Raw genomic sequence first — 24,549 nt, 5'->3', positions numbered from 1 at the left:
GTTAGACTTATATTGCGTTCTGCTCTGTTTGACTTGGGAGAGATTCATAAACATTTCTGTCAAATCTGAAGTTGTTTTTAGTGTAAAATAAAACTTTGGAAATGCCTAAAGACCATCAATATACTTAACATTTATTTTGCCAGAGTTGTTTATGATATTTTTTAAAGAGATTTACATTCGTTCATTTAGAAGAGTTTTTTATCTTAAGCATCTTAAAAACGAGGTCAAAGAGAGAGAAGGGATCTCTTAATTATCTATCCATGAGGTTGAATTTGTTTTTTTTTAATAATATAAAATAAATAATAATTTCTTTGCCATTATAGTTTTGACATGGCTTGTGTAATGCAAAGTCTCAGAGTTTTTGGTGTAGATTAATAATAAAGGGGTAAGTGTTGTAAGGTAATGGTAAAAACATGGTAACATTTTTTCCACATTCACTCATTAATGAGAAGTTGCTAATGAGACACAAAATGGTTTCAATTTAATGTCGGCATGAAATTAAAATGTACTATTTGTATTTTAATACAGTACAGTAGTTCTTGTTATAAATAATTTTTCGGTGCACTTCACTAGTTGGCAAAAATGAATTTGCCCTCATTATTCATTCATTCATTTTCTTGTCGGCTTAGTCCCTTTATTAATCCGGGGTTGCCACAGCAGAATGAACCGCCAACTTATCCAGCGGATGCCTTTCCAGCCGCAACCCATCTCTGGGAAACATCCACACACACATTCACACACAAACTCATACACTATGGACAATTTAGCCTACCAAATTTAACTGTACCACATGTCTTAGGACAGTGGGGGAAACCGGAGCACCCGGAGGAAAGGGAGAACATGCAAACTCCACACAGAAACGCCAACTGAGCCGAGATTCAAACCAGTGACCCACCGACCTTCTTGCTGTGAGGCGACAGCACTAACTACTGCGCCACTGCCTTGCCTCTGCCCTCATTATCCTTTAGCAAATACCATAACCTTCCCTTCCCCTCGAAACAACTTTTCTTCACTTCTGGTCACATGGAATGCCTTAAGGGCGGGGCTATCAGTGATTTAGGGTGGGAATATCAATAATTTGAGGCGGAGCTATCAGTCCTTTAGGGAGGAGCTATCAATCCTTTAGGGAGGAGCTAGTAATTCTATAGGGCAGGGCTTTCGTGTGTCTCGTTTCTGCCCTGCTTTTGTCTGTTTGTCAATCTTTTTTTATTTTTGTTAACAACACCCATCATCCATTGATCTAGTCTGCTCCCAATAAATAAAATAAATAAACAGGTTAGAGACTGTTTCAATTAGATCTGCTGGCAATCCTCACTTCATACTGACTTTTAAAAAAATGTTTTAGGAATCAAATTGACTTTCATAAAGTAACAATTCATGTCATTGTGTGTGTGTGTGTGTGTGTGTGTGTGTGTGTGTGTGTGTGTGTGTGTGTGTGTGTGTGTGTGTGTGTGTGTGTGTGTGTGTGTGTGTGTGTGTCAGTGTCAGGGGATCTGAACGGAGGCTCAGCCCGCATGTCCCCTGTAGGATCAGCCTCTGGTTCCCAAAACCTGAACGTGACCCTGGAGCAGACGGACCCTGTGAGCAGAGCCACACAGCAGTATCTGGAGGTGCTCAAGAAAAACTACATGATCTGACACACACACACACACAAACCACTGCTAAAACACACATTGAGCACGCATTCTGTCATCATATTACAATGTGTTCATACCTCCACTATTATTCCTGCCGGTCAGGAACTTTGCATTTGTACTTTTCTGACTGTGGAAAAATAAGGCCATGTGTTTTTGTGCATAAGTGCTACAGAAACAGCCATCACAAGGGCCAAATCCAACACTGCAATCAGTTTTTGCGATCTTGAATGTCGACAAAGCACTTCTGCAGTGCCTCAGGAGTACATGAAGGTACGAGTGCTGCTTTATTCTCGTTTATCATATGTGGCTTTAGTTGACTGTATATATTTGGCCAGTTTTTGTAGGCGATGCAGATTATAAAGAGTGTTAATCGTGTACCGGTGATATTATTATCTCCAAGTATTGACAATGGTACATTCTACACAGTTGTGCAATATGCTTATTTTAATATCGAAAGACTGAACTCTCGTTTAGAGGTGTTTAATGAGAAATAAATGCTGTACTTGAATGAGACAAACTAGACGACGCTCAGGAGAAATCAGTTCAGTGTATGAGTGAATCTCAGTAATTATTGTACAGGGCATAATTCAGATGCTGCATAAATGATATTTTGAATAATAGTAATAATAATAATAATAAAATATGCTTCATTTTTTGCATTGTGATATATTCTTGACAGTTAAATACACTGCACTTTCGCCCAAACACAAAAACACAGACTTTTATTTTGAATGCCATTATGATAATGATTTTACAGCACAACATTTTACATTTTACATTTACATTTTGTTGTTTCAGTAAAACATAAATCTGCTAATGAGGTTTCTAAATCTCAAACAAAAATGTCATCATTTAGAGTTTTTAATTTTTAATTTTTATTGTTTTTGCATAGAATCCACTTGTCTAGGTCTAAAGCCTCCTTTCCACTGCACACGACAATCGACAGACCGGAAGTCATTTATTTGCAATAATGGAGTTTCGATCATCTCTGTATGTGGAAAATTCAGATCCGACTTGAGCTGTGGATACGTTTTTGAACTCCTACGACTGGACCGTATGCAACCGGCTGACCGAATGTGATGTATTTTAGTGTTGCCCAAGCAGGTGTGTGCATGTGAGATGAGAAATAGGAGTTTTTTAGTCATTTCTTTAATAAGTAAAAGGTCTATATTAAAAAAAAACATTTCTATTCATAAATGAGTAATAAAAAAGGTTTTTTTTTGTTGTCTCCACATTCCCTCCTAAATTTTTGGCAGTCTTTGAGTTTCTAGTATTCAAATATTCAGTCATGGTGAACACACAGAGAATAAAGGCTCTTTTTGCACTTTATTTTGGACACCACAAGAATTTAGCTTCTCCCATGGTGCACGAAAACACTGAAAATTCTGTGCGGCTGCCACAAGGGGGCGTATTCTGACAGTCGTGTCCAAATGTCATGTGCAGTGGAAAGGCGGCTTAAGCACTTTATCAAAATGTATAGGGAGACTTATCAAAAATGGTAATAATAAACATTTACAAAGCAATGTAATACTATCGAAAATCATGATATATATACATACAGTTGAAGTCAGAATTATTAGCCCCCCTTTGAATTTTCTTTTTTTCTTTACATTTTTCCCAAATGATGTTTAACAGAGTGTAATATTTTTTCTTCTGGAGAAAGTCTTATTTGTTTTATTTCGGCTAGAATAAAAGCCGTTTTTAATTTTTTAAACACCATTTTAATGGCAATATTATTAGCCCCTTTAAGCTAATCTTTTTTTGATAGTCTACAGAACAAACCATCATTATACAATAACTTGTCTAATTACCCTAACCTGCCTAGTTAACCTAATTGACCTAGTTAAGCCTTTAAATGTCACTTTAAGCTGTATAGAAGTGTCTTAAGAAATATCTAGTCAAATATTATTTAATGTCATCATGGCAAAGATAAAATAAATCAGTTATTAGAGATGAGTTATTAAAACTATTATGATTAGAAATGTGTTGAATCTTCTCTCTGTTAAACAGAAATTGAGGAAAAAATAAACGGGCCTAATAATTCAGGGGGGCTAATAATTCTGAGTTCAACTGTACATAAAATTAAGTAAAACATGTGTATAAACATTTATATATGTACTATAGGAAGACAGAGATATTTTAAAATGGCTGAATATATTTTTATTGAAACACAGATTAAGATACTATTACTTGCATGTACAATTGTACTTAATAATAATTTTAATCAGAGTTAATCACACCTTTTCGAGCTGCTAATCACACAACCTGTTGTAGAATGAAGCTTATATCATTTAAATTATTCATCTTGTTCAAAAAATGATGTCTTTATAAATCATACATGTATGCACACATTAAGAGAATTACTGAACAAAACTGTTCAAAACATTTACAGAGTGGGTGTGAAGTCCATCCATTTGGGGATTGGTGTGTCTCTTGACGCTTCAAATGTCTCAAGATAAACAAATACGCTAATACATGCGCTCAGTGATCTACAAATATACAGGATGCCAAGAAAAGTTGTTTATTGAATTAAAAAAAAGATATTTGTGTTTATTTACAAGGCTTGTCCTATTTATTTGCAAATGCATTCATGTTTGTGAAACTCCAAAGATTAATTTGTGCATCTCATTAATTTATTTTAACATGCTCGATTGCTTTACATTCATTTGTGGATCGTAATGTATGTATTTGTAGTCATGCAACAAGTCTGTCTCCATATTGCATGGTATGTGATCATTCCTTTGAGACGGTGCAGTTTGCATCTTCATAATGTTTATCCACTTGTTTACTTTAATTTAAACCGGTTCGATTAGAATAACAATTTCCACCTACCAGGGTCACGTTTAATTGAAGAATTGTGCATTGTCAGTGGGATACAGTTTAGGTTTGATTGTCTGGTGTCTGGTCTGACTGCTGTGCTCCCCTCTGTAGCAGTGATCGAGCTGAAAAGGCGTAAAGAATGGGGTTTATGCTGTTATTGATGAAGAAAAGAGCTCCAGTTGCGTTGTAGAGGACTTCTGATTTCCAGGGCATTGCTATTGCGACGAAGTGGTTGATGGTACAGGGAATCCCGAATATGAAGAAGGTCACTACGATCCTGATGGACAGTGTGGTCAGTCTGTGACTGCTGAAGGAGACCGACTGACTGACCCGCCGGTGGAGCCCAAAGTAGAAGCACAACAGGCTGAGAAGAGGCACGATGAACATCAGTAGAGCTTCCACAATCAACACCATAATTTTTCCAAGATCTTTCTTAAAATACTGATCACAATACAGAAGCCCATTCTCCTTCTTCATCACATTTTGGTAATGAAGAGCATAGGAACCCAAAGCTGCGCTTAAAGTCCATATGGCAGAAATCATCCCGCTTTGGTTCTTCTCTCCAAGCGTGGCCCATATCTGTGGATGAAGCACCTGCAGGTATCTCTGCACGCTCAGCAAGCAGACGCTCAGCACACTGCAGTACAGACTCCAGTACACTATATAGGACAAGAGCTTACACAGAGCCTGACCGAACACCCATCCATTGAGGAGAGCGTAGATCCACACCGGCATGAACAGCAGACTCATCAGATCCGACACCGCCAGACTGAACATCAGCTTCGGAGTAAAGCTTCTGTCCTTCAGATATTGGCCAAGCAGGACCAGCACTGCTATATTACCCGGGACGCCGAGGACAAAACACAGCCCCAGGACAGCGCTGGACACCAGCAGATCCACTGAGGGACCCGCAGATGAAGACATGTTGGAGATGTTCTGGTACTCCATGGTTTCTGCTGATGTGAACTCGAGGTTTACCTAGAAATAAAAGAGGAAGTGAACCTGCATCACACTCGTGGTCTTGTAGAGTAAGCTAATATTTTAACCATTGCTAGAAATGCAAATCTGTGAGTGATGCCTGATGAAATGTCTTGTTTTTGTTGCATTTCCTTCTTTTCATATCGGATCTACTTTCTCTTTGCATAGACTGTGTTCACTCAGTGCACAATGAGCTATTTGTTCTCTCCTTTTTATCTATACATTTGTCTTGTTCTTTATTACTCTACACACATCCCTTTGTTTTTTTTCTGTGGTGGTGATGTTAAAGATTCAAAAGGAGCTAAGACACGTGTTGTGTGTGTGTGTATATATATATATATATATATATATTTTTTTTTTTTTTTTATTAGAAATTTTCGCAGACATACTTGAAAATACACTTTTTAAAACAACATAAACATAAAAATTGCATTCAAACAGTTAGACATTTGAAAACAATTATAATAAAATGAAATAAAAAAAATTATTAATCAAAAAAACAACAAACAACAGTCATAAAAATAATAATTAAAAAAAGCATGCATTCCCCCAACCAACCACCAGCTTTTGGTATCATTTTGATTGTTAAACATTCAGCATGTACAGAAAATGCTGATAAAGTTTCTGTTCATCACGTTGGTCAAGTTAATCCCCACAATCCAGCTATATATCTCCTCTAGACACTCTTTTTCTGTTTAATAACTAGTACTTATATTTTTACAGTGGCTGGCATCCATGTTACGTACAGAAATAGTAAAGGTCCAGGTTGTCTCTCATCGCATATTTATTATACATTTACATATTATACATGTATTATTATATACGCTACCTATATGTCCTAACGGTTTAAAATACTTTTGAGCCTACACGATGATAAAGGTACATTTCCCACAAATAAACTGTTTGTTTTGCTTCTCGCGCTTTCTGAGGGCGCACCACTAGCTTCATCCGCACACCTGATACACTGAGTTGTGTACACATCCGTTGTGTACACATCCGCAAGTCCGTTGCTACTTTATGTAGGTCGATTAAATTATGCGCCAAAAACAGGTTGACAACACTTGTTAATAAATAAAAAATACATTCTATATTAAAAATATAAGCTGTATCTCGGAAAAATCGATGCATCTCGCAAAAACCGATGCATCTTGATTTGCTTTCAAAATTTCATTCATCCTTTGCTGCTCTACCGATGCACTCGCATCGTGCACGCGCATGACCGCGTATCGATACATATCGGTTAATCTTCCCATCCCTAATATATATATATATATATATATATATACTGAAATTGGGACGTTTAGACAGTTGAAACTGTATTTTCCTACTTCTGTATAGTTTTTTTTTTCAAAAAGGGCTGAATTGCTGTCAACATATTGTATTTTATTTATTTAATTTTGGTTGTTTTGAATACTTGAGTACGTTTTCATAAAGGTTGAAAAGCAGTTCAGATACAGAACAGAAAAATTGCAATACAGCAAACTCAAAAGTATTTTCTTTTGTATGGGTATTTATTTTTATTTGAGCAGTTGGAGATTATAGTATGAGTAATATGTAAAATTTGGCCATATCATTCATAAATATATTGTGTTGTTAAGTTGAGATATCCCGAACCCGAGATTTCAAGTAAATTGTGTTGTAATTTCATATATAATTTGGAAAGCTCAGACCCAGTAGATAATTTTCACCTTTTCAGTTAAATCAATTTCATAGGTGGGTTACAGACTGCTATTGGTTTATCATCAGATTGAGTAGAAGGGAGTAAAGTCCAGCCATGTGTGATAAAAATCACAAATAACTGCAGTGATTTACAAACGCGTTCAGTGATCTACAAATGCGCATAAATGTCAGCCAGAATTGTTTGTTAAAAGATATATATATTTAATATATATATTATATATATATATATATATATATATATATATATATATATATATATATATATATATATATATAAGTCTTGTCCTATTTGCAAAATTTGTGAAACTCCAAAGTTTTTTTTTTTTGTGGATTCAATTACTTTTTTTTAAATAAGCTTGATTGCTTTCCATTCATTGGTGGATCATATTATATTTATTTGGAGTTACAGGGTTTGTGATCATTGCTTTGAGACTGCACAGACCACCATTCCAGATATTGGGTCTTTATATTGTCACTCGGCTCGTTTAATTCATCCAAAATAGTTAGGTTAGAACAGCAATTTCCACCTACCAGCGTTAAAGTCAATGGAGAAATTGTGGATTCTCAGTTTAGGTTTGATTGTCTGGTGTCTGATCTGACTGCTGTGCTCCTCTCCTGAGCAGCGTCTGAGCAGAAAAGGTGTATAGAATTGGGTTTATGCTGTTATTGATAAAGAAAAGAGCTCCAGTTGCGTTGTAGTTGACTTCTGATTTCCAGGGCATTGCTATTGCCACAATGTTGTTGATCATACAGGGGATCCCGAATATAAAGAAGGTCACTACAATCCTGATGGCCAGTGTGGTCAGTCTGTGACTGCTGAAGGAGACCGACTGACTGACCCGCCGGTGGAGCCCAAAGTAGAAGCACAACAGGCTGAGAAGAGGCACGATGAACATCAGTACAGTTTCCACAGACAACACCACAGTTTTTTCAAGATCATCTCCATAATCCTGATAACAGTACAGAAGCCCATTCTTCATCAGCTTGACGTTTCGGTAATAAAGAGCGTAGGAACCCAAAGCTGCGCTTAAAGTCCATATGGCAGAAATCATCCCGCTTTGGTTCTTCTCTCCAAGCGTGGCCCATATCTGTGGATGAAGCACCTGCAGGTATCTCTGCACGCTCAGCAAGCAGACGCTCAGCACACTGCAGTACAGACTCCAGTACACTATATAGGAGAAGAGCTTACACAGAGCCTGACCGAACACCCATCCATTGAGGAGAGCGTAGATCCACACCGGCATGAACAGCAGACTCATCAGATCCGACACCGCCAGACTGAACATCAGCTTCGGAGTAAAGCTTCTGTCCTTCAGATATTGGCCAAGCAGGACCAGCACTGCTATATTACCTGGGACGCCGAGGACAAAACACAGCCCCAGGACAGCGCTGGACACCAGCAGATCCACTGAGGGACCCGCAGATGAAGACATGTTGGAGATGTTCTGGTACTCCATGATGATCTGAACAGTGAGGTTTGGTTAGACACTGGTGAGGAAGCCAACTTTTGACACAATCGTGGTCTGGTGGAGGAAGTTCATATTTGTGTGTTAACGGACGCAAAGCTGCAAAGCAAAGTGTGTGCAAAGTGTATATATGCGCACGGTCTGTTTCTGTTTGTGCCGCATTTCCTCCAAGCATCTGCTATCTGTGTGCATTGATGGAAATCATACTGTCCACACACACACATGGGGGGGGGGGGGGGTTGTTTTATTATTTATTAATGTTCCTGTTCTTATCCTCTCGCATCATCCCATTGTTTTTCTGTGGTGGTGATGTTATGGAGAGTCAGAGGGGAAATGTGCTTGATTGGTAAAAGTACAGTTCACCCCAAATAAATAAACATTCTGTCATCATTTACTGATCCAAACCTGTTGAGCTTCTTCTGTTCTCACAATAGAAGATAAACTGCGCTGTGTTGGATGAAAGCAGTTGTTAAAGAGCCCCTATTATGGGTTTTTAAAAATGAGCTTCTATGCAGCGTGTAACAGCTCTAACCGTGCATTTACATAAATGATTCGTTGTTTAAATAATTTGTTGTTCAAACAAATCGCCCTGCATGCCTTGCTTTTTAACCGCTTTATTAGGTAACAATAAATGCACATAAGACAATAAATGTACATTTTTGGCCTTGCATGCAGATCAGATTATGGAAATTTAAAACACCTTTTTTTTTCCAGATATGATGGAATCTTTGTTCAGAATTTGAGTTGTGCCTATATTGTGCGGTGCAGTTTTTTTTTTGTTCATTTTCATTTCAGAAAAACTTTATTTTCTGGAAAACAGTGATCGAAAGGAAAGAACAGTAGTGTAGCTTGAAGGTAGATTTCAGCTAACCTTAAAGTTCTAGCCGTGAATAATGAACGGGAAGTGAAGATATCTACAGAATCTCCAATATGCTTTAAAACGGCACTTCCACATTTGTTACGGGAACAACAAACACATTCAGTACAATACAAACAAAACTACATCTAATTGTATTATTTTGCTGGGAAGTTTGAGGTTTTGACTTTTCACCTGATTCATTCATTGTCTTGTCGGCTTAGTCCCTTTATTAATCCGTGGTCGCCACAGCGGAATGAACCACCAACTTATCCAGCAAGTTTTTACGCAGCGGATGCCCTTCCAGCTGCAACCCATATCTGGGAAACATCCACACACACACACATACACTACGGACAATTTAGCCTACCCAATTCACCTGTACCGCATGTCTTTGGACTGTGGGGGAAACCGGAGCACCCGGAGGAAACCCATGCGAATGCAGGGAGAACATGCAAACTCCACACACAAACACCAACTAAGCCGAGGCTCAAACCAGCAACCTTCTTGCTGTGAGGCGACAGCACCACCTACTGCGCCACTGCCTCGCCTCACCTGATTCTGTTTTCAGAAATATAAATCTTGAGCTATATCATTATTGTTTTGTCCTGAAAAGTTTGGCCTCAAAAATAACACATTTTGCTAATGCAAAAAAGTATTAAAAATCAAGCTTTATTTATCAAAAATAGCAATGGCACAAATAAACTGACGTCCGGCTTCATGCACTCATCCATTCATTCCTTCATTGTGTGAAAAGTTCTTCATAGATCAACCATAAAACACAGAAATGGGTGGAGATTCTCGTCCACATTGAATGTTTTCTACATGATGACTCCTCAGCAGAACTGCAGCTCGTTCTCCAGTTTGCAGATTTTGGTCTTCAGGTTCTTCAGCTGATCTTGAACCTTCTCTGTGCGTCTGTTGGTCTGTCGAACCTCACGGAGGATGGCCAGGTCTTGCTTTGGGCTCCCACCGAGCGTCAGCTGGAGAAACACAGCCAGCAAAATCAGCATCAGGTTATTAAAGGCGATTTTTGAAAGACACTTTAGACCATGATGTTTGACGATGTCCAAACTGCAGAGCCAATCAGCATTAAATTAAGGGGGCGTGTCTAAATACAATAGCGGAGATATATATAAAGGGGCGCAGTCCTGTGGGGTTACGGCATGTTTGTTTTGGTGCTTTCAAATATTTGTATCTCTTGTCAACATTAGTACACATTTATGACTAAACTATATATAAACAGTCATTGTTTATAATGACAGCAGAGGATTTAGCAGAAATAAAAACATACTTGCATGCCATTTTTAAATGCTTTTTAAAGGAACAGTCCTCTTTTTTGGAAACGGGTTCATTTTCTGGAGTGAAGCAGTTGAGTTTTACCGTTTCTGAATCCATTCGGTCAATCTCTGGGCTGTCGAGAGCTCTATTAGCTTAGCTTAGCATAAATCATTGAATTGTATTAGACCGTTAGCATCTCACTCAAAACAAAATGCACTATTATCAGACACTACGTATTAATATTGCTCCTACTGCAGCCATGAAAGATTGAGCAGCAGATTCTCTTGACTATTAGACAGGAATGAGAGTATAGTTATAGGCTAGGCTAGGCACTATACTCTCATTCCAGCGTAATGATCAAGAGAATTTGCTGCTGAATTTTCCATGGCAGCAGTAGGAGCAACGATAATGCACAGCACCTGATAATTATGCACTTTTTTGAGCTAGATGCTAATGGTCTAATCCAATTCAATGGTCTATGCTAGGCTAAACCTTGCCTAGCCTATCAGCGTAGAAAAATAACATCTTTTCATCCTTCATCAGTACACAATGTACCGAAGCGTCAAACTTTAAAAGAACAAAACTATTTTAACATTTTTTCAAGTGAGATGCTAATGACCTAATCCAAGTCAATGATTATGCTAAGCTAAACCTAGCCTAGCCTATCAGTGTAGAAAACTAACATATTTTCATCCTCCATCAGTTTTAGTACACAATGTAACTACTGAAGCGTCAAACTTTAAATGAACAAAACTATTTTAACATTTTTCAAGCGAGATGCTAATGGTCTAATCTGATTCAATGATCTTTGCTAGGCTAAGCTAATCCTAGCCTAGCCTATCAGCATAGAAAAATCTTAACATCCTTCATCAGTCTTAGTACACAATGTAACTACAGAAGCATCAAGCTTTACACGAACAAAACTATTGTAACATTTTTTAAGGGAGATGCTAATGGTCTAATCTGATTCAGTAATCTATGCTAAGCTAAACCTAGCCTATCAGCCGGAGAAAAAAAAAATCTTTATCCTCCATTAGTCTTAGTACACAACGTGACTACAGAAGCGTCAAACTTTAAACAAACAAAACTATTTTAACATTTTTTAAGCAAGATGCTAATGGTCTAATCCGATTCATAATCTATGCTAAGCTAAGCTAAACATAGCCTAGCAGCGTAGAAAAAAAACAACTTTTCATCCTTCATCAATCTTAGTACACAATGTAACTACAGAAGCGTCAAACTTTAAAACAACAAAACTAAGGTTAAAAATAAGGTTCATTAGTTAATGTTAATTAATGCATTTACTAACATGAACAACACATTTACTACTGTATTTGTTCATGTTAGTTAATGTTAGTTAATGAAAATACAGTTGTTCATTGTTAGTGCATGTTTACTCATGGTGCATTAACTAATGTTAACAAGCATGGACTTGGATGTTAATAATGCATTAGTAAATGTTCAATTATGATTAATAAATGCTGTACATGTGTTGCTCATGATTAGTTCATGTTAGTAAATGCATTAACTAATGAACCTTATTGTAAAGTGTTACCAACTATTTTAACATTTTTCAAGCGAGATGCTAATGGTCTAATCTGATTCAATAATCTATGCTAAGACAAGCTAAACCTAGCCTAGCCTATCAGCGTAGAAAAAAATGATCTTTACATCCTTCATCAGTCTTAGTACACAATGTAACTACAGAAGTGTCAAGCGTTAAACAAACAAAACTATTTTAACCTTTTTAAGTGAGATGCTAATGGTCTAATCTGATTCAATAATCTATGCTAAACTAAGCTAAAAGTGCTCCCGCCAGACCTGGAAATTGGATTAAAAAAATGGTAAGAGTCAACTGTTAATTGGTTAACTAGTGAAGTGTTCCTATCAGAGTCAATATAAATATATTTCTTCAGAAGAGATGAAAGGGAGACTCGACTGACTTTGAAGAGAATTTTCTCCACATCTTTGACTTTCTGCCGCAGGAGTCTGATATCGGTCTTGAATCCCTCGACCTCCATCACTCGTCGTTTCTCCAGAGCTTCGTAACGTCGAGTCATGAGCTGAAGACGTTTGGCCATCTTATCCGAGCGCTCCTGAAAACCCAATCAAAGACACTTCAATAACTTCATTCCTTCATTTTCCTTCAGCTTAGTCCCTTCATTATCTGTGGTCACCACAGCGGAATGAACCACCAACTTATCCAGCATATGTTTTACACAGTGGATGCCTTTCCAGCTGCAACCCAGTACTGGGAAACACCCATACACACTCATTTACACTTATACACTACAGCCAATTTAGTTTTTTCCATTCCCCTATAGCGCATGTGTTTGGACTGTGGAGGAAACAGGAGAAAACCCACGCCAACACGGGGAGAACATGCAAACTGCACACCGAAATGCCGAAACTGGCCCAGCTGTAACTTAAACCAGCGACCTACTTGCTGTGAGGTGACAGTGCTAATCACTGTAGTATGAATTCAAATAATAGGTGGCTGAAAAGGGAGTTACTTTAAAGATCTCTCGGCCCACGTCACCCTCCTCTCTGATCTGGGACAGCTCCGTCTCCAGACTCACACACTGATCTCGGTACATATCGGCCAGTTTGTGAGCCTGTTTCAGCTCCTCCTGCAAAGCCTGAAATATAAAGGACAAAAGCACATTTGTACACATCTCATATATACACAGAGATTCTGTACATGTGTAAAGTTATGGAACAAAACTTTTAGTATAATTTTAATATTAATATTATTATAAATTAAATAAAAAAGCTTTAATGAAGTCACTTCTAGATTTCAAATAAAAACATTGACATTTACTGTTTATTCTTTTCAGAAACGTTGAACGATTTAATAACTTTTCTTGAAAAAAATTAAATAAATAAAGAAAATCTCAAAAAAATAATGCAAGTCTTGAAAATAGCAACTTAAGTTATTTGTATATCTCACAAATACTGCTTTTATTTTATTAGAAGGAAAGGAGATATTTAGCCTGATGTTTATGCTGCTCTATTTTAAAATAAATATGTCAAATATAATATGTAAGGAATAATTGATGATGGCAGTTTAATTATTGATAATGCTACCGTTCCCGCAGCTAAAGTCACTAGAATTATTAGGTATGGGTTTGAGTATTACAATAATATTGATTTCATTAAAATAAAGATTTGATGAAAATGATTCTAGATTTCAAATGTTTTTTTTGTTGTTTTTTTGCAGATATTGACAATTTAGAATAAAAAGGTTTATTGATTTCTTAACTTAAAAAAATAAAAATAAAATAGTCAAACTGATTATAGACTTGTTTATTTTATATATATTTACACACACACATGGAGTCCATTTGCAGGAACTGATAATGTTATTATTATTATTATTATTATTATGTCAAATAAAATATGCAATGAATAATTGATAATAGCATCCCCTGGACCTAAGGAGCAGTGATAGTCTTCAAACCTTTAAATCTTGTCTAAAGACCCAACTTTTTAAGCAGACTTTCTTTTGACTATCTTTCACCATGTTATTTTATACTCACGATGTGTTTGTACCTCTTTACATGAATTTAAAATAGTTTCGTTTTGGCAACGTTTTATTAATTGTTTTAATTTGTTCTGGTATGGCGGTTGATGCTTCTTGTAAGGGCGACCTTGGGTGTCCAGAAAGGCGCCATTTACAAATAAAATGAATCATTATTATTATTATTTTTATTATTATTTTATTATTATTATTATTATAGCATTTTAATTATTAAAGGTTTCAAACAAACTTTCTAGTTAAAATTTGTTTTACTTAAACGCTCAATTAACTTTTTATTTTTAGGAAATAATATTTTTCTTTGTAAGAAAAGCTCTTCAATAAACAGAAAACTTATAAAAATGATTTATAAAAATAAAAAAATTTGTTAATACACTTTTTTTAGTTTAATGACGACTTGTTTAATTCCTAACCTATGTATGTTTTAAAACCAGTTTTTTTCCTCACACATTATAAATGAGTGATTATAACGACTCATATAAAGTGGAATTATTGGTCCTCTTGAATTATTCACCCTCCTGTATTTTTTTCCCCAATTTCTGTTTAACGTAGAGCAGATTTGTTCAGCACATTTCTAATCATAATAGTTTTAATAACTCATCCCTAATAACTGATTTATTTTCTCTTTGTCATGATGACAGTAAATAATATTAGACTAGATATTCTTCAAGACACTTCTATACAGCTTAAAGTGACATTTAAAGGCTTAACTAGGGTAATTAGGCAAGTCATTGTATAACAGTGGTTTGTTCTGAAGACAGTCGGAAACAAATATAGCTTAAGGGGGCTAATAATATTGACCTTAAAATGCTTTTAAAACAATTAAAAGCTGCTTTTATTCTAGCCGAAGTAAAGCAAATAAGACTTTCTCCAGAAGAACAAATATTATAGGAAATGCTGTGAAAATTTCCTGAATCTGTTTAACATCATTTGGGAAATATTTAAAGACTGAAATTCACAGGAGGGCGGATAATTCTCCCTTTGACTGTATATATCCTTTATATTTGACGCTGTGGTCTTTGTGTTCTGTAACAGCTTGAGTGTAGCGCATTAATGAGTCTGTCTGACCCTGATGTGCTGTCGGTGTGTGGCTCCGCTGTCTGCTGGACTCTGCTGGATGATCTGGAGCTCTGCTGACGGCGCTCTCTCCTCTCGCTCCTCGCTGCAGTCCAGCCGCCGCAGCAGACGCTCCTTCTCCATCATCCAGCTCTTCTCCTGCGCGCGACTCTCAAACTTCAGCTGCAGGAAGTCTCTGGTGCTCTCCATCAGCAGGCTCTGCGTGCACTGCAGTCTGAACAACAGAGAGAAGAGCGTTTAGTGGAACTAGTATTGCCAAACTTCTGTATACTTTGAGACATGCCAAATCTTAAATATTGGAAATGATACACTCGAGTGATTCAGTGCATATTGTTAAGGTAATGTAATTAAGTGAGATTCCATATGCAGCAGTAGAGGTGAACACACTTGTCTGTGAGGGCTGTGATTCTGTCAGAGTCTCTCTGCTGCTGAATCTGTCTCTCCTCCAGGTGAATGCGTCGCTCCTCCATCAGCGCCTCCACCTGCTCTTTAGCCAGACGAGCCTGTTCCTCCATCTGAGCCTGCAAAGCCTCCACCTGCACTCACACCACAGCAGCAAACATGCGAGGGGGAAAGGGAGGTTTTAGACATCAAAATGACTCAAGATTTGTTTTTGTATATAAGAATGAATCCTTTAGTGGCTGTTATGCTTTTTAATAGGACAGTGAATTTAAAAATATATACATTTACTCATCATTCATTTAGTTTTAGACCTTTATGAGTACTAAAAACAAAAGAAGATAGTTTGAAGAATGTTGGAAACCTGTAACCATTGACTTTCAAAATAGGAACTAAAAATACGTTTTTTGTCCAGCATTCTTCAGATAACCTCCACTTGTGTTCAACAGAAGACAGAAAGTCAAACAGGTTTGAAACAGAGTAAATAATGACAGAATTTTCATTTTTTGGGTGAACTGTCCCTTTAACCTGATTTACAGTACACCAAAAAACGTAATTAAGAGTGAAAAAATTAGAAAAATGAATTTTCTCATCATTCGTATGGATTTAACCCTTTGATTTTCTTTTTTTTCCTACTAAAAAACAAAAGAAGATATTTTGAAGAATGTTAAAAGAATTCTTCAAGACACTTCTATACAGCTTAAAGTGACATTTTAAGACTTAATTATGGTAATTAGGCAAGTCATTGTATAACAGTGGTTTGTTCTGAAGACAGTCGGAAACAAATATTGCTTAAGGGGGCTGATAATATTGACCTTTAAATGGTTTTACAAGAATTAAAAGCTGCTTTTATTCTAGCCGAAATAAAACAAATAAGACTTTCTTCAGAAGAAAAAATATTATAGGAAATGCTGTGAAAATTTCCTGAATCTGTTCAACATCATACGAGTAAATAATGACAGAATTTTCATTGTTTAGGTGAACTGTCCCTTTAACATGATTTACAGAAAACCAAAAAAAATTAATTAAGTGTGAAAAAATTAGAAAAAATTAATTCTCATAATTTGTATGGTTTTAAACCTTTATGAGTTTCTTTTTTTCCATTAAAAACAAAAGAAGATATTTTGAAGAATGTTGGCAAACTATAACTATTGACTTAATAATAATAGGAATAAAAATCTAATTAAAGTCAATGGCTGTTTTTTTGTCCAGCATTATTTAGAATATCTTCCTTTGTGTTCAACAGAAGAAAGAAACTCAAACAGGTTTAAACCAAACGGAGGATGAGTAAATAATTACAGGATTTTCATTTTTGGATGAACTGTCCCTTTAACATCATTTACAGAAATCTAAAAGGAATATAATTAAGTGTGAAAAAAAGGGGGGGGGGGGAATACATTTATTCATCATTCATGTGGTTTAATACTTTATGAGTTTCTTTTTTTCTATTAAAAACAATAGAAGATATTTTGAAGAATGTTGAAAACCTGTAACCATTGACTTTTATAATAGAAATTTAAAAAATCCATTGAAAGTCAATGGCTGTTTTTTGTCCAGCATTCTTCAGATCTTTCTTTGTTCAAAAGAAAAAAAAAATACTTTTACTCATGATTCATGTGGTTTTAAACATTTATGACTTTCTTTTTTCTACTAAAAAAACTATAGAAGATATTTTGAAGAATGTTGGAAACCTGTAACCACTGACTTAATAATAATAGGAACAAAAATCCAATGCAAGTCAATGGCTGCTTTTGTCCAGCATTCTCCAGAATATCTTCATTTGTGTTTGACAGAAGAAACTCAAACAAGCTTGAAACGAGTAAATAACGGCAGAATTTTCATTCTTGGGTGAACTGTCCCTTTGACACGACTTACAGAAAACCAACAATGTGATTAAATTGTTCATATATCAAAGTCATGTGTTTTTTCCAATGACTGTAAAAAATATGGACGACGCGACAGCCCTTTTTCCCATTGAACGCCTTGAGGGCAAAACGCCTGCTTGACGGGCACAAACTGTCGCAAAAGACTGCTGAAATTGGAGCCAGACATGCGCAGAAGGATTGTCTGATGGAGCCAGAGGAGGAGCCGCGAAAATGAGCAGAGTCGAGCTTCCAATCAAACGGTTTATGCAAAATCAACTACGCCCCCCGAACTTCTCAGCATGCGTTTGCTGTTATATCAACACAAATGGATGTAATAACGTTAACAAATATGAGGGTTTTATATATTCAATCGCGCCAGCTCCGGGCCACAGCGCATAACTTACTCGTGGCGTCGCGGGCTGATTCCGGCTCGCATGCGGCAGCGCCGGCTCGCTCGGCCGCCGCATCTGGCTCGATTGACTCGGGCTGGAATTGGGTAGTGAGTCCAGGCATCCGGAGTAGGTCCAGCAGAGGTAACATTAGTCAGTCTGAGCTCTAAGAGATAAGTCTCCGGCAGGCGAGAATCTAGCCGGAACTGTGTTTTGCTATCTGGGTGGCTAGGCGTGTATCAGCAAACTAATAAAGCCCGAAAAAAGCCCTGAACTTAGCGAATAAACAGTGTTCCACCAGGATCATGTATGTCAGAAACTGTAGTTTACTGCTGAACTCATTTTGTCATGGTAAAATAACACAGAAATCGAATAATAACATTTCAGTCTACTTCAGTCTCCTGCCGAAGCTCAGACGCCGCGCTTTGAGAAACTGTCAATCACAGCTGTCAATCACGATGACACGCCCAGCATTAAATTACTGCTAAAAACAAACTGTTTACAAAAATGAAGATCTGCACCTATTTCAGCACAATAACCAGTGCCTTAATCGACCAGAACCATCTTTCGGGACAGTTTATTGCAAGTGTAATATTTTTTTTTATTTGGGCTCAAGTCTCCTTCATTAACACGGAGGAGGCGGGCTTTATGACTTGTACTGCAGCCAGCCCCCAGGGGGCGATCTAACGGCCGAAACCTTCACTCAAACGTAGGCTTGCGGCACACTTGGTTTTTTCATACATGATAAGAGGCCTTAAACACATTTAAAACTCGTTTATATTCACTAAAACACACACACCTGTAGCAGTAATGTCTGGTTGTCTCTCTTCTGCTGCTCTGCATCTGTGCTGTTTTCTCCATGTTTGGAGGATTTCTTGTTTCCTGTCATCACATTATATATGAACTGAAGCGTTTATTCTATTACACAGACAAGACGACTGGTCATCTCAAAAATAGATGAAGGATAAAAAGTAAGTACCGCAATTTAGTCAGTCTTTAATTTTTGAAACTAAACATTAAATCATTTCAATCAAACCTTTAGCAGACACAGGCCTGGGTTTCACCATCTTCAGTTCCTCATGTGATCTCGGCTGGATCTTCTTCTGAGGAATTGTGACCTAAATAAAAACCATTATGATAGAAAGAAACTGAATAAAGTCTAAACTAGAGTATGAGATATTTACTGCCTATGATAATACTGTAAATGTGGTTTTAATGATCTGTGAGCTGACTTTGTTTGTCTGAAGAGTGACAAACTCAATATAAAGAAACATACGGCTTAAAAGTGTAAAATAATAATAATTATAATTCCAGAATCAAACAAAAAGTGCTTCAGGTCATGAGTCCAAGGCACTCGAAAAGTGGAGAAACATTTTTTGTACATTATTACTATTACTATTATTATTAGAATTAACCTAAAATTCAAGATACAAATGCAAAAAAAACTGTTGTATCTAGCATAGGTTTGTGCTTTTTTTGTTTAGTTTTTTTACATGAATAAGATATGAAATAATCTCTACAAATAAATCTACAAAATCAACATTTATATTTGCATTTAGTCATTTAGCAGAAACTTTTATCCAAAGCGACTTACAAATGAGGAAAAGGAAGCAATTTACACAACTATAAGAGCAACATTGAATAAGTGCTGTAGGCAAGTTTCAGGTGTGTAAAGTGTAAGAAGCAAAACAATAGTAATTTTTTTTTTGTAATACAGTTAGTGGTGGAGTCAGAGAGGCAATTGCAGATTAGGAAGTGAAGTGGAGACTAAATAGTTGAGTTTTTAGTGGTTTCTTGAAAACAGCGAGTGACTCTGCCGTTCTGATGCAGTTAGGGAGTTCATTCCACCAACTGGGCAGATTGAATGCGAGAGTTCGGGAAAGTGATTTCTTCCCTCTTTGGGATGGAACCACGAGGCGATGTTCATTCACAGAACGCAAGTTTCTGGAGGGCACATAGATCTGCAGAAGTGAAAGCAGATAAGAAGGAGCAAAGCCAGAAGTCGCTTTGTAAGCAAACATCAGAGCTTTGAGTTTGATGCAAGCAGTAACTGGCAGCCAGTGCAAATTGATGAGCAGCGGAGTGACATGTGCTCTTTTAGGTTCATTAAAGACCACTCGTGCTGCTGCGTTCTGGAGCAGCTGAAGAGGTTTGATAGAGTTAGCTGGGAGCCCGGATAGTAAAGTATATATAAATATACTAGTATATATATATATATATAATATATATATATATATATATAATATATATATATATATATATATATATATATATATATATATATATATATATATATATATATATATATATACACACACACACACACACACACACACACACATAATATATGTGTATATATATATATATATATATATATTATATTATATATCATTATATACATTTATTCCAGCCAAACTAAAAGTCTTCCTCTTAAGAAAGAAAAAATAATAGGAAAGAAAACTTTAATAGGACATATTGTGAAAAAATTCCATGCTCTATTAAAACATCACTTGTGAAATGTTTGAAAAATATAAACATTTCCAGGGAAGGTTAATATATTTGTTTTCAACTGTGCATACACACAAACACTAAGCATATATACACTTTATCAATGGCCATATTATATGGAATTGAGCAATCTCTTAACCTTGTGTGGAGGCTCGCGGTGGAAGTATGTGATCTCTCCTGGATCTGGTCCCACCAGCGCTAACAGATGCTGGATCTTCTTGCGGTCCTCCAGCTCTCTGCAAGAATAATGCACTGTGGTGATGTTTGATGATATAGTTTATATACAGTATATTTATATATATATATATATATATATATATATATATATATATATATATATATATATATATATATATATATATATATGTTTATGTACAGTTGAAGTTATATACAGTTTAATTATTACCCCTTTTGAATTATTAGCCCCCCTGTTTATTTTTCCCCCAATTTCTGTTTAACAGAGAGCAGATTTTTTTCAACACATTTCTAATCATAATAGTTTTAATAACTGATTTATTTTATCTTTGCCATGATGACAGTAAATAATATTTGACTAGATATTCTTTAAGACACTTCTATACAGCTTAAAGTGACATTTAAAGGCTTAACTAAGTTAATTAGGTTAACTAGGCAGGTTAGGGTAATTAGGCAAGTTATTGTATAACAGTGGTTTGAAAAAATATATAGCTTAAAGGGGCTAATAATATTGACCTTAAAATGTGTTTTAAAAAATTAAGAACTGCTTTTATTCTAGCTGAAATAAAACAAATAAGACTTTCTCCAGAAGAAAAAATATTACCAGACATACTGTAAACATTTCCTTGCTCTTTGCTTGTTAAATATAATTTGGGAAATATTTAAAAAAGGAAAAAATCCGAACGGGGGCTAATAATTCTGACTTCAACCGTATATATATGAAATAATCTCTACACATATATCTACAAAATCATCCACATTTTTTTTCATATTTTTTTTTATTCCAGCGAAACTAAAAGTCTTCCTCTTAAGAAAGAAAATATAATATATAAATATATATTTATATCTGACCTGATCTTGAGCCGGTCGTTCTCTGCATAGAGTCTGAGCGCCTGCTCCCTCTCCTGGAACAGGTAAATCTGCATGTCGCTGAGAGCGTTCTGGAGCTCCGCGATCTCCTCCTCACGCTGGCGAATCTCCCACTGCAACTTGTGCTGCACAAAACAATAGAGATGTCAAAATACTACAAAATACAAAATACACCTTTGATGCAAAATTTACTTTCGGAAGCTTTTTAGACAGAACGGTGTGCAGGTATAGTGTGTCCCCAGTCATATTGGAGTGACAGAAACACAATAAGTCTCTTTTTTTTATTTCATGATGTTAAAATAGGATCCGGCAACGCAGTGGCACAGTAGGTAGTGCTGTCACCTGACAGCAAGAAGGTGGCTAATTCGAGCCTCAGCTGGGTCAGTTGGTGTTTCTGTGTGGAGTTTGCATGTTGTCCCTGCATTCGTCTGGGTTTTCTCTGGGTGCTCCGGTTTCCCCCACAGTCCAAAGACATGCGGTACAGGTGAATTGGGTAGGCTAAATTGTCCGCAGTGTATGTGTGTGGATGTTTCCCAGAGATGGGTTGTGGCTGGAAGGGCATCCGCTGCGTAAAAACTTGCTGGATAAGTTGGCGGTTCATTCCGCTGTGGCAACCCCAGATTAATAAAGGGGCTAAGCCGACAAGAAAATGAATGAATGAAAAATAGGATCTGATCCCAGTGATTTTGAAGCCCACCGCAACGTAAAATTGGAGCGTGGTTTTCCCCGCCAACCAAATTAAGTGACATCTGCGTATAAACATGTCTCCATAGTAACGCATATAAACATTTCCACAAGACAGGAGTTGCAAAGAAAGGAGTTGACAGGAGCCCAAAGCTAAACCCAGAGCTGAAAATAAACACCAACGGCGGGAGACGAGACGAGAGAGGAAAACAGCCAATAGAGTCAGAATAACTGCTGAGGTTTTTAATCCTTCATAGTATTTTAAAGACTAAATGTTTGCAGCTTGACACAGATTTTTAGATTTTATATTGAATTAGATCTGAAGAATATATTTTACCTGTTTATATTAACATCGTTAAATAAATAAATAAATAAAAACAGCTACTAACAAATAAGCATTTTACTAAGGAAATCGCTATTGCTGTACTTAACAACAATATGGCATATTTTTCCAGTATTGTGTAGCCCTAATCTGCACATATCAAAACATAGATACTCTCAACACTAGTAAACGGAGCGCAGTAAACACAGGTGTAAAGTCTACTGTCAGTGTCTGACCTGCTCTTCAGTGCTGCTCCTGTGCTCCTCCAGCTTCTGCAGCAGCTCCTCGTGTTCTCCATCAAATTGAGACACTTTCTGCCTGTAGAAGTCCAGCAGCTCACGGGACGGACGGAGATACGCCAGACGCTCCGAGATGGAGGGCAGCGGGGAGTCAGGAGAGGGACTGACAGAAACAGACAGACAGACAGACAGAGAGACACATACACACATAGATGTCAGTGCTTCAGTGGTTTTCTTGAGTCATAACTGCTTTTATTTTATTTGTAATTAATATAACAACACTAATAACATAATATTAGCCGACTGATAAAATTGTATTTATTGTGTCATTGCCAAAATGGCAAAAATAAAAAGTTAGCTAATTTATGACCTATAAAACTAAAATTTATTTAAATTTATTCACACACACATATATATATATATATATATATATATATATATATATATATATATATATATATATACACATACATACATACATACCATGGTAATGACACTAAAATTACACTTTATTTATATTTATAATACATAAAATGTTATTTTATAGGTCATAAATGAGCTAATTTATTTTTGGCATTTTTTAAAATGTAATGCAAAAAAAACATTCTCAGATGTCTATAAAAAAATCAATGTTTGATCTATAAAAAGCTATCTAATACATATTGTATGATAAATGTTTAGGTTTCATTATATGCATACAATTGATTAATAGAATACATTTTTTTTTTACAAAATTAATATATTACTACTTTTTGGAAAATGTGTATTTATATTATTTTGGATATTTTATTTCCACTCATAGAGTAAGTACCATAATGTTGAAAACATCTTAAATGTATGATCTTAAAACACTGTTATTTGAGTCTTTCTGCATTTAATAATTTATTAAGACACTTGAAAATGTAAGAAGAATAAAGCTTATTATGGCTATGAGAATGTGAGGGGTAAGGATGTGGAAATTATGAAAATAAGTCTTAATGGTCCTAAAAAATAAGTATCTTCGTGTAAAAACAAAACAATGATAACAACAATGATAACAATAATACAATATTAAATTAAATATTATAATAATGTAATAAAAAATAACCACAAATAATAAAGAAACGCTTGTATATAATAAGAAAAGAAGGTACCTTTTATGGTCTTTCGTAGGAGGAGAATCCATTATCACAGAGTATACTGCTTAAAACAAGCAAAATATTAAAGATTAAATGACTCAATATTAAAAAAAATGTTTACAATTAAAATATTACATATGAAAGACATATTAAACGAGTTATTGTGATGAGCATTCAGCTAACTTAAGTTAAAAAACAATCCCCCATAGACAAACAGGAGCCGTTATGGTTGTCAAGTAAACACTGACGCTTTGCGGTTGGAAAGATAAACGGGTTTGTTCTATTTTAAGCGTTAAAAACTGTTTAAAAGTAGAAATAAGTGTCTAGACTGTCACTTTAATTATTAATCAACCTGTCAGATCTGCACAATTGTTGTTGACAAAATAAACAAAAGACAACAACGGTGTTAGCTGTCAAACTAGTAGCATTACTTGTATTATATAACGTTACCTTATGTGCACCTTGTTAAATCAGTATAATACTAATATTGTCTCGGTTTCTCAAACGTCCACACAGTAGTTATTACTTTATGTTTGTGTTCAGCTGGATCATCTCGCATTTAAAAAACACGCCGGTTACAAACCGGAAGTCGCTTTGTTATATCAAGCGCATCCTGACTGCGTCGTC

At 36.0% G+C, this 24,549-nt stretch overlaps 4 protein-coding genes across 58 annotated transcripts in view; 1 reads left to right on the top strand and 3 right to left on the bottom strand.

Annotated features, from left to right (window-relative positions):
- si:ch211-272n13.3 overlaps positions 1-2,293 on the top strand; it is a 76,287-nt gene extending 73,994 nt beyond the window's left edge. For all 50 annotated transcript variants that reach the window (XR_012400041.1, XR_012400050.1, XR_012400048.1 and 47 more), the window contains one exon: positions 1,483-2,293. Coding sequence is in view for 36 of the 50 variants with exons in the window: in XM_073942465.1 (XP_073798566.1) it covers positions 1,483-1,637 (155 nt within the window). In the remaining 14 variants the exon portion in view is untranslated. The remainder of the gene's footprint in view (positions 1-1,482) is intronic.
- A 290-nt stretch (positions 2,294-2,583) lies between these two features.
- Positions 2,584-5,756, bottom strand: LOC100005512 (leukotriene B4 receptor 1-like). Its single transcript, XM_073942658.1, has one exon. It carries the CDS (start codon positions 5,403-5,405, stop codon positions 4,518-4,520), a length of 888 nt encoding a protein of 295 aa, XP_073798759.1. The 5' UTR covers positions 5,406-5,756; the 3' UTR covers positions 2,584-4,517.
- Positions 5,757-7,418: 1,662 nt separating this feature from the next.
- zgc:194202 lies at positions 7,419-9,998 on the bottom strand. Its single transcript, XM_073942656.1, has one exon. The coding sequence runs from the start codon at positions 8,570-8,572 to the stop codon at positions 7,685-7,687; it is 888 nt and encodes a 295-aa protein (XP_073798757.1). The 5' UTR covers positions 8,573-9,998; the 3' UTR covers positions 7,419-7,684.
- An 84-nt stretch (positions 9,999-10,082) lies between these two features.
- ccdc77 (coiled-coil domain containing 77) lies at positions 10,083-24,495 on the bottom strand. 6 transcript variants are annotated; one of them, NM_001025478.1, is given in 13 exon segments: positions 10,089-10,420; positions 12,662-12,814; positions 13,232-13,357; positions 15,325-15,368; positions 15,486-15,547; positions 15,721-15,869; positions 18,786-18,868; positions 19,023-19,104; positions 20,634-20,730; positions 21,542-21,684; positions 22,802-22,967; positions 23,938-23,986; positions 24,449-24,492. In NM_001025478.1, coding segments are annotated over 12 exon segments (1,284 nt in total). In that variant the 5' UTR covers positions 23,970-23,986; positions 24,449-24,492; the 3' UTR covers positions 10,089-10,273.
- Between the last annotated feature and the right edge of the window lie 54 nt (positions 24,496-24,549).

The sequence above is a fragment of the Danio rerio genome, chromosome 25 (assembly GCF_049306965.1).
Source record: "Danio rerio strain Tuebingen ecotype United States chromosome 25, GRCz12tu, whole genome shotgun sequence".
NCBI lineage: Eukaryota > Metazoa > Chordata > Actinopteri > Cypriniformes > Danionidae > Danio > Danio rerio.
The sequence above is the reverse complement of the archived record's forward strand: the minus strand, read 5'-3'. Positions and strand labels throughout refer to the sequence as shown.

Excerpts from the sequence above, each read along its gene's own strand:
- LOC100005512 (XM_073942658.1), bottom strand. The coding sequence starts at position 5,405 with ATGGAGTACCAGAACATCTCCAACATGTCTTCATCTGCGGGTCCCTCA.
- zgc:194202 (XM_073942656.1), bottom strand. The coding sequence starts at position 8,572 with ATGGAGTACCAGAACATCTCCAACATGTCTTCATCTGCGGGTCCCTCA.
- ccdc77 (XM_005170662.6), bottom strand. The coding sequence starts at position 23,969 with ATGGATTCTCCTCCTACGAAAGACCATAAAAG. Across the intron at positions 20,731-21,541 it reads AACGACCGGCTCAAGATCAG|AGAGCTGGAGGACCGCAAGA; the intron begins GTCAGATATAAA and ends TTATTCTTGCAG. Across the intron at positions 13,358-15,324 it reads CACACCGACAGCACATCAGG|GCTTTGCAGGAGGAGCTGAA; the intron begins GTCAGACAGACT and ends TTTATATTTCAG.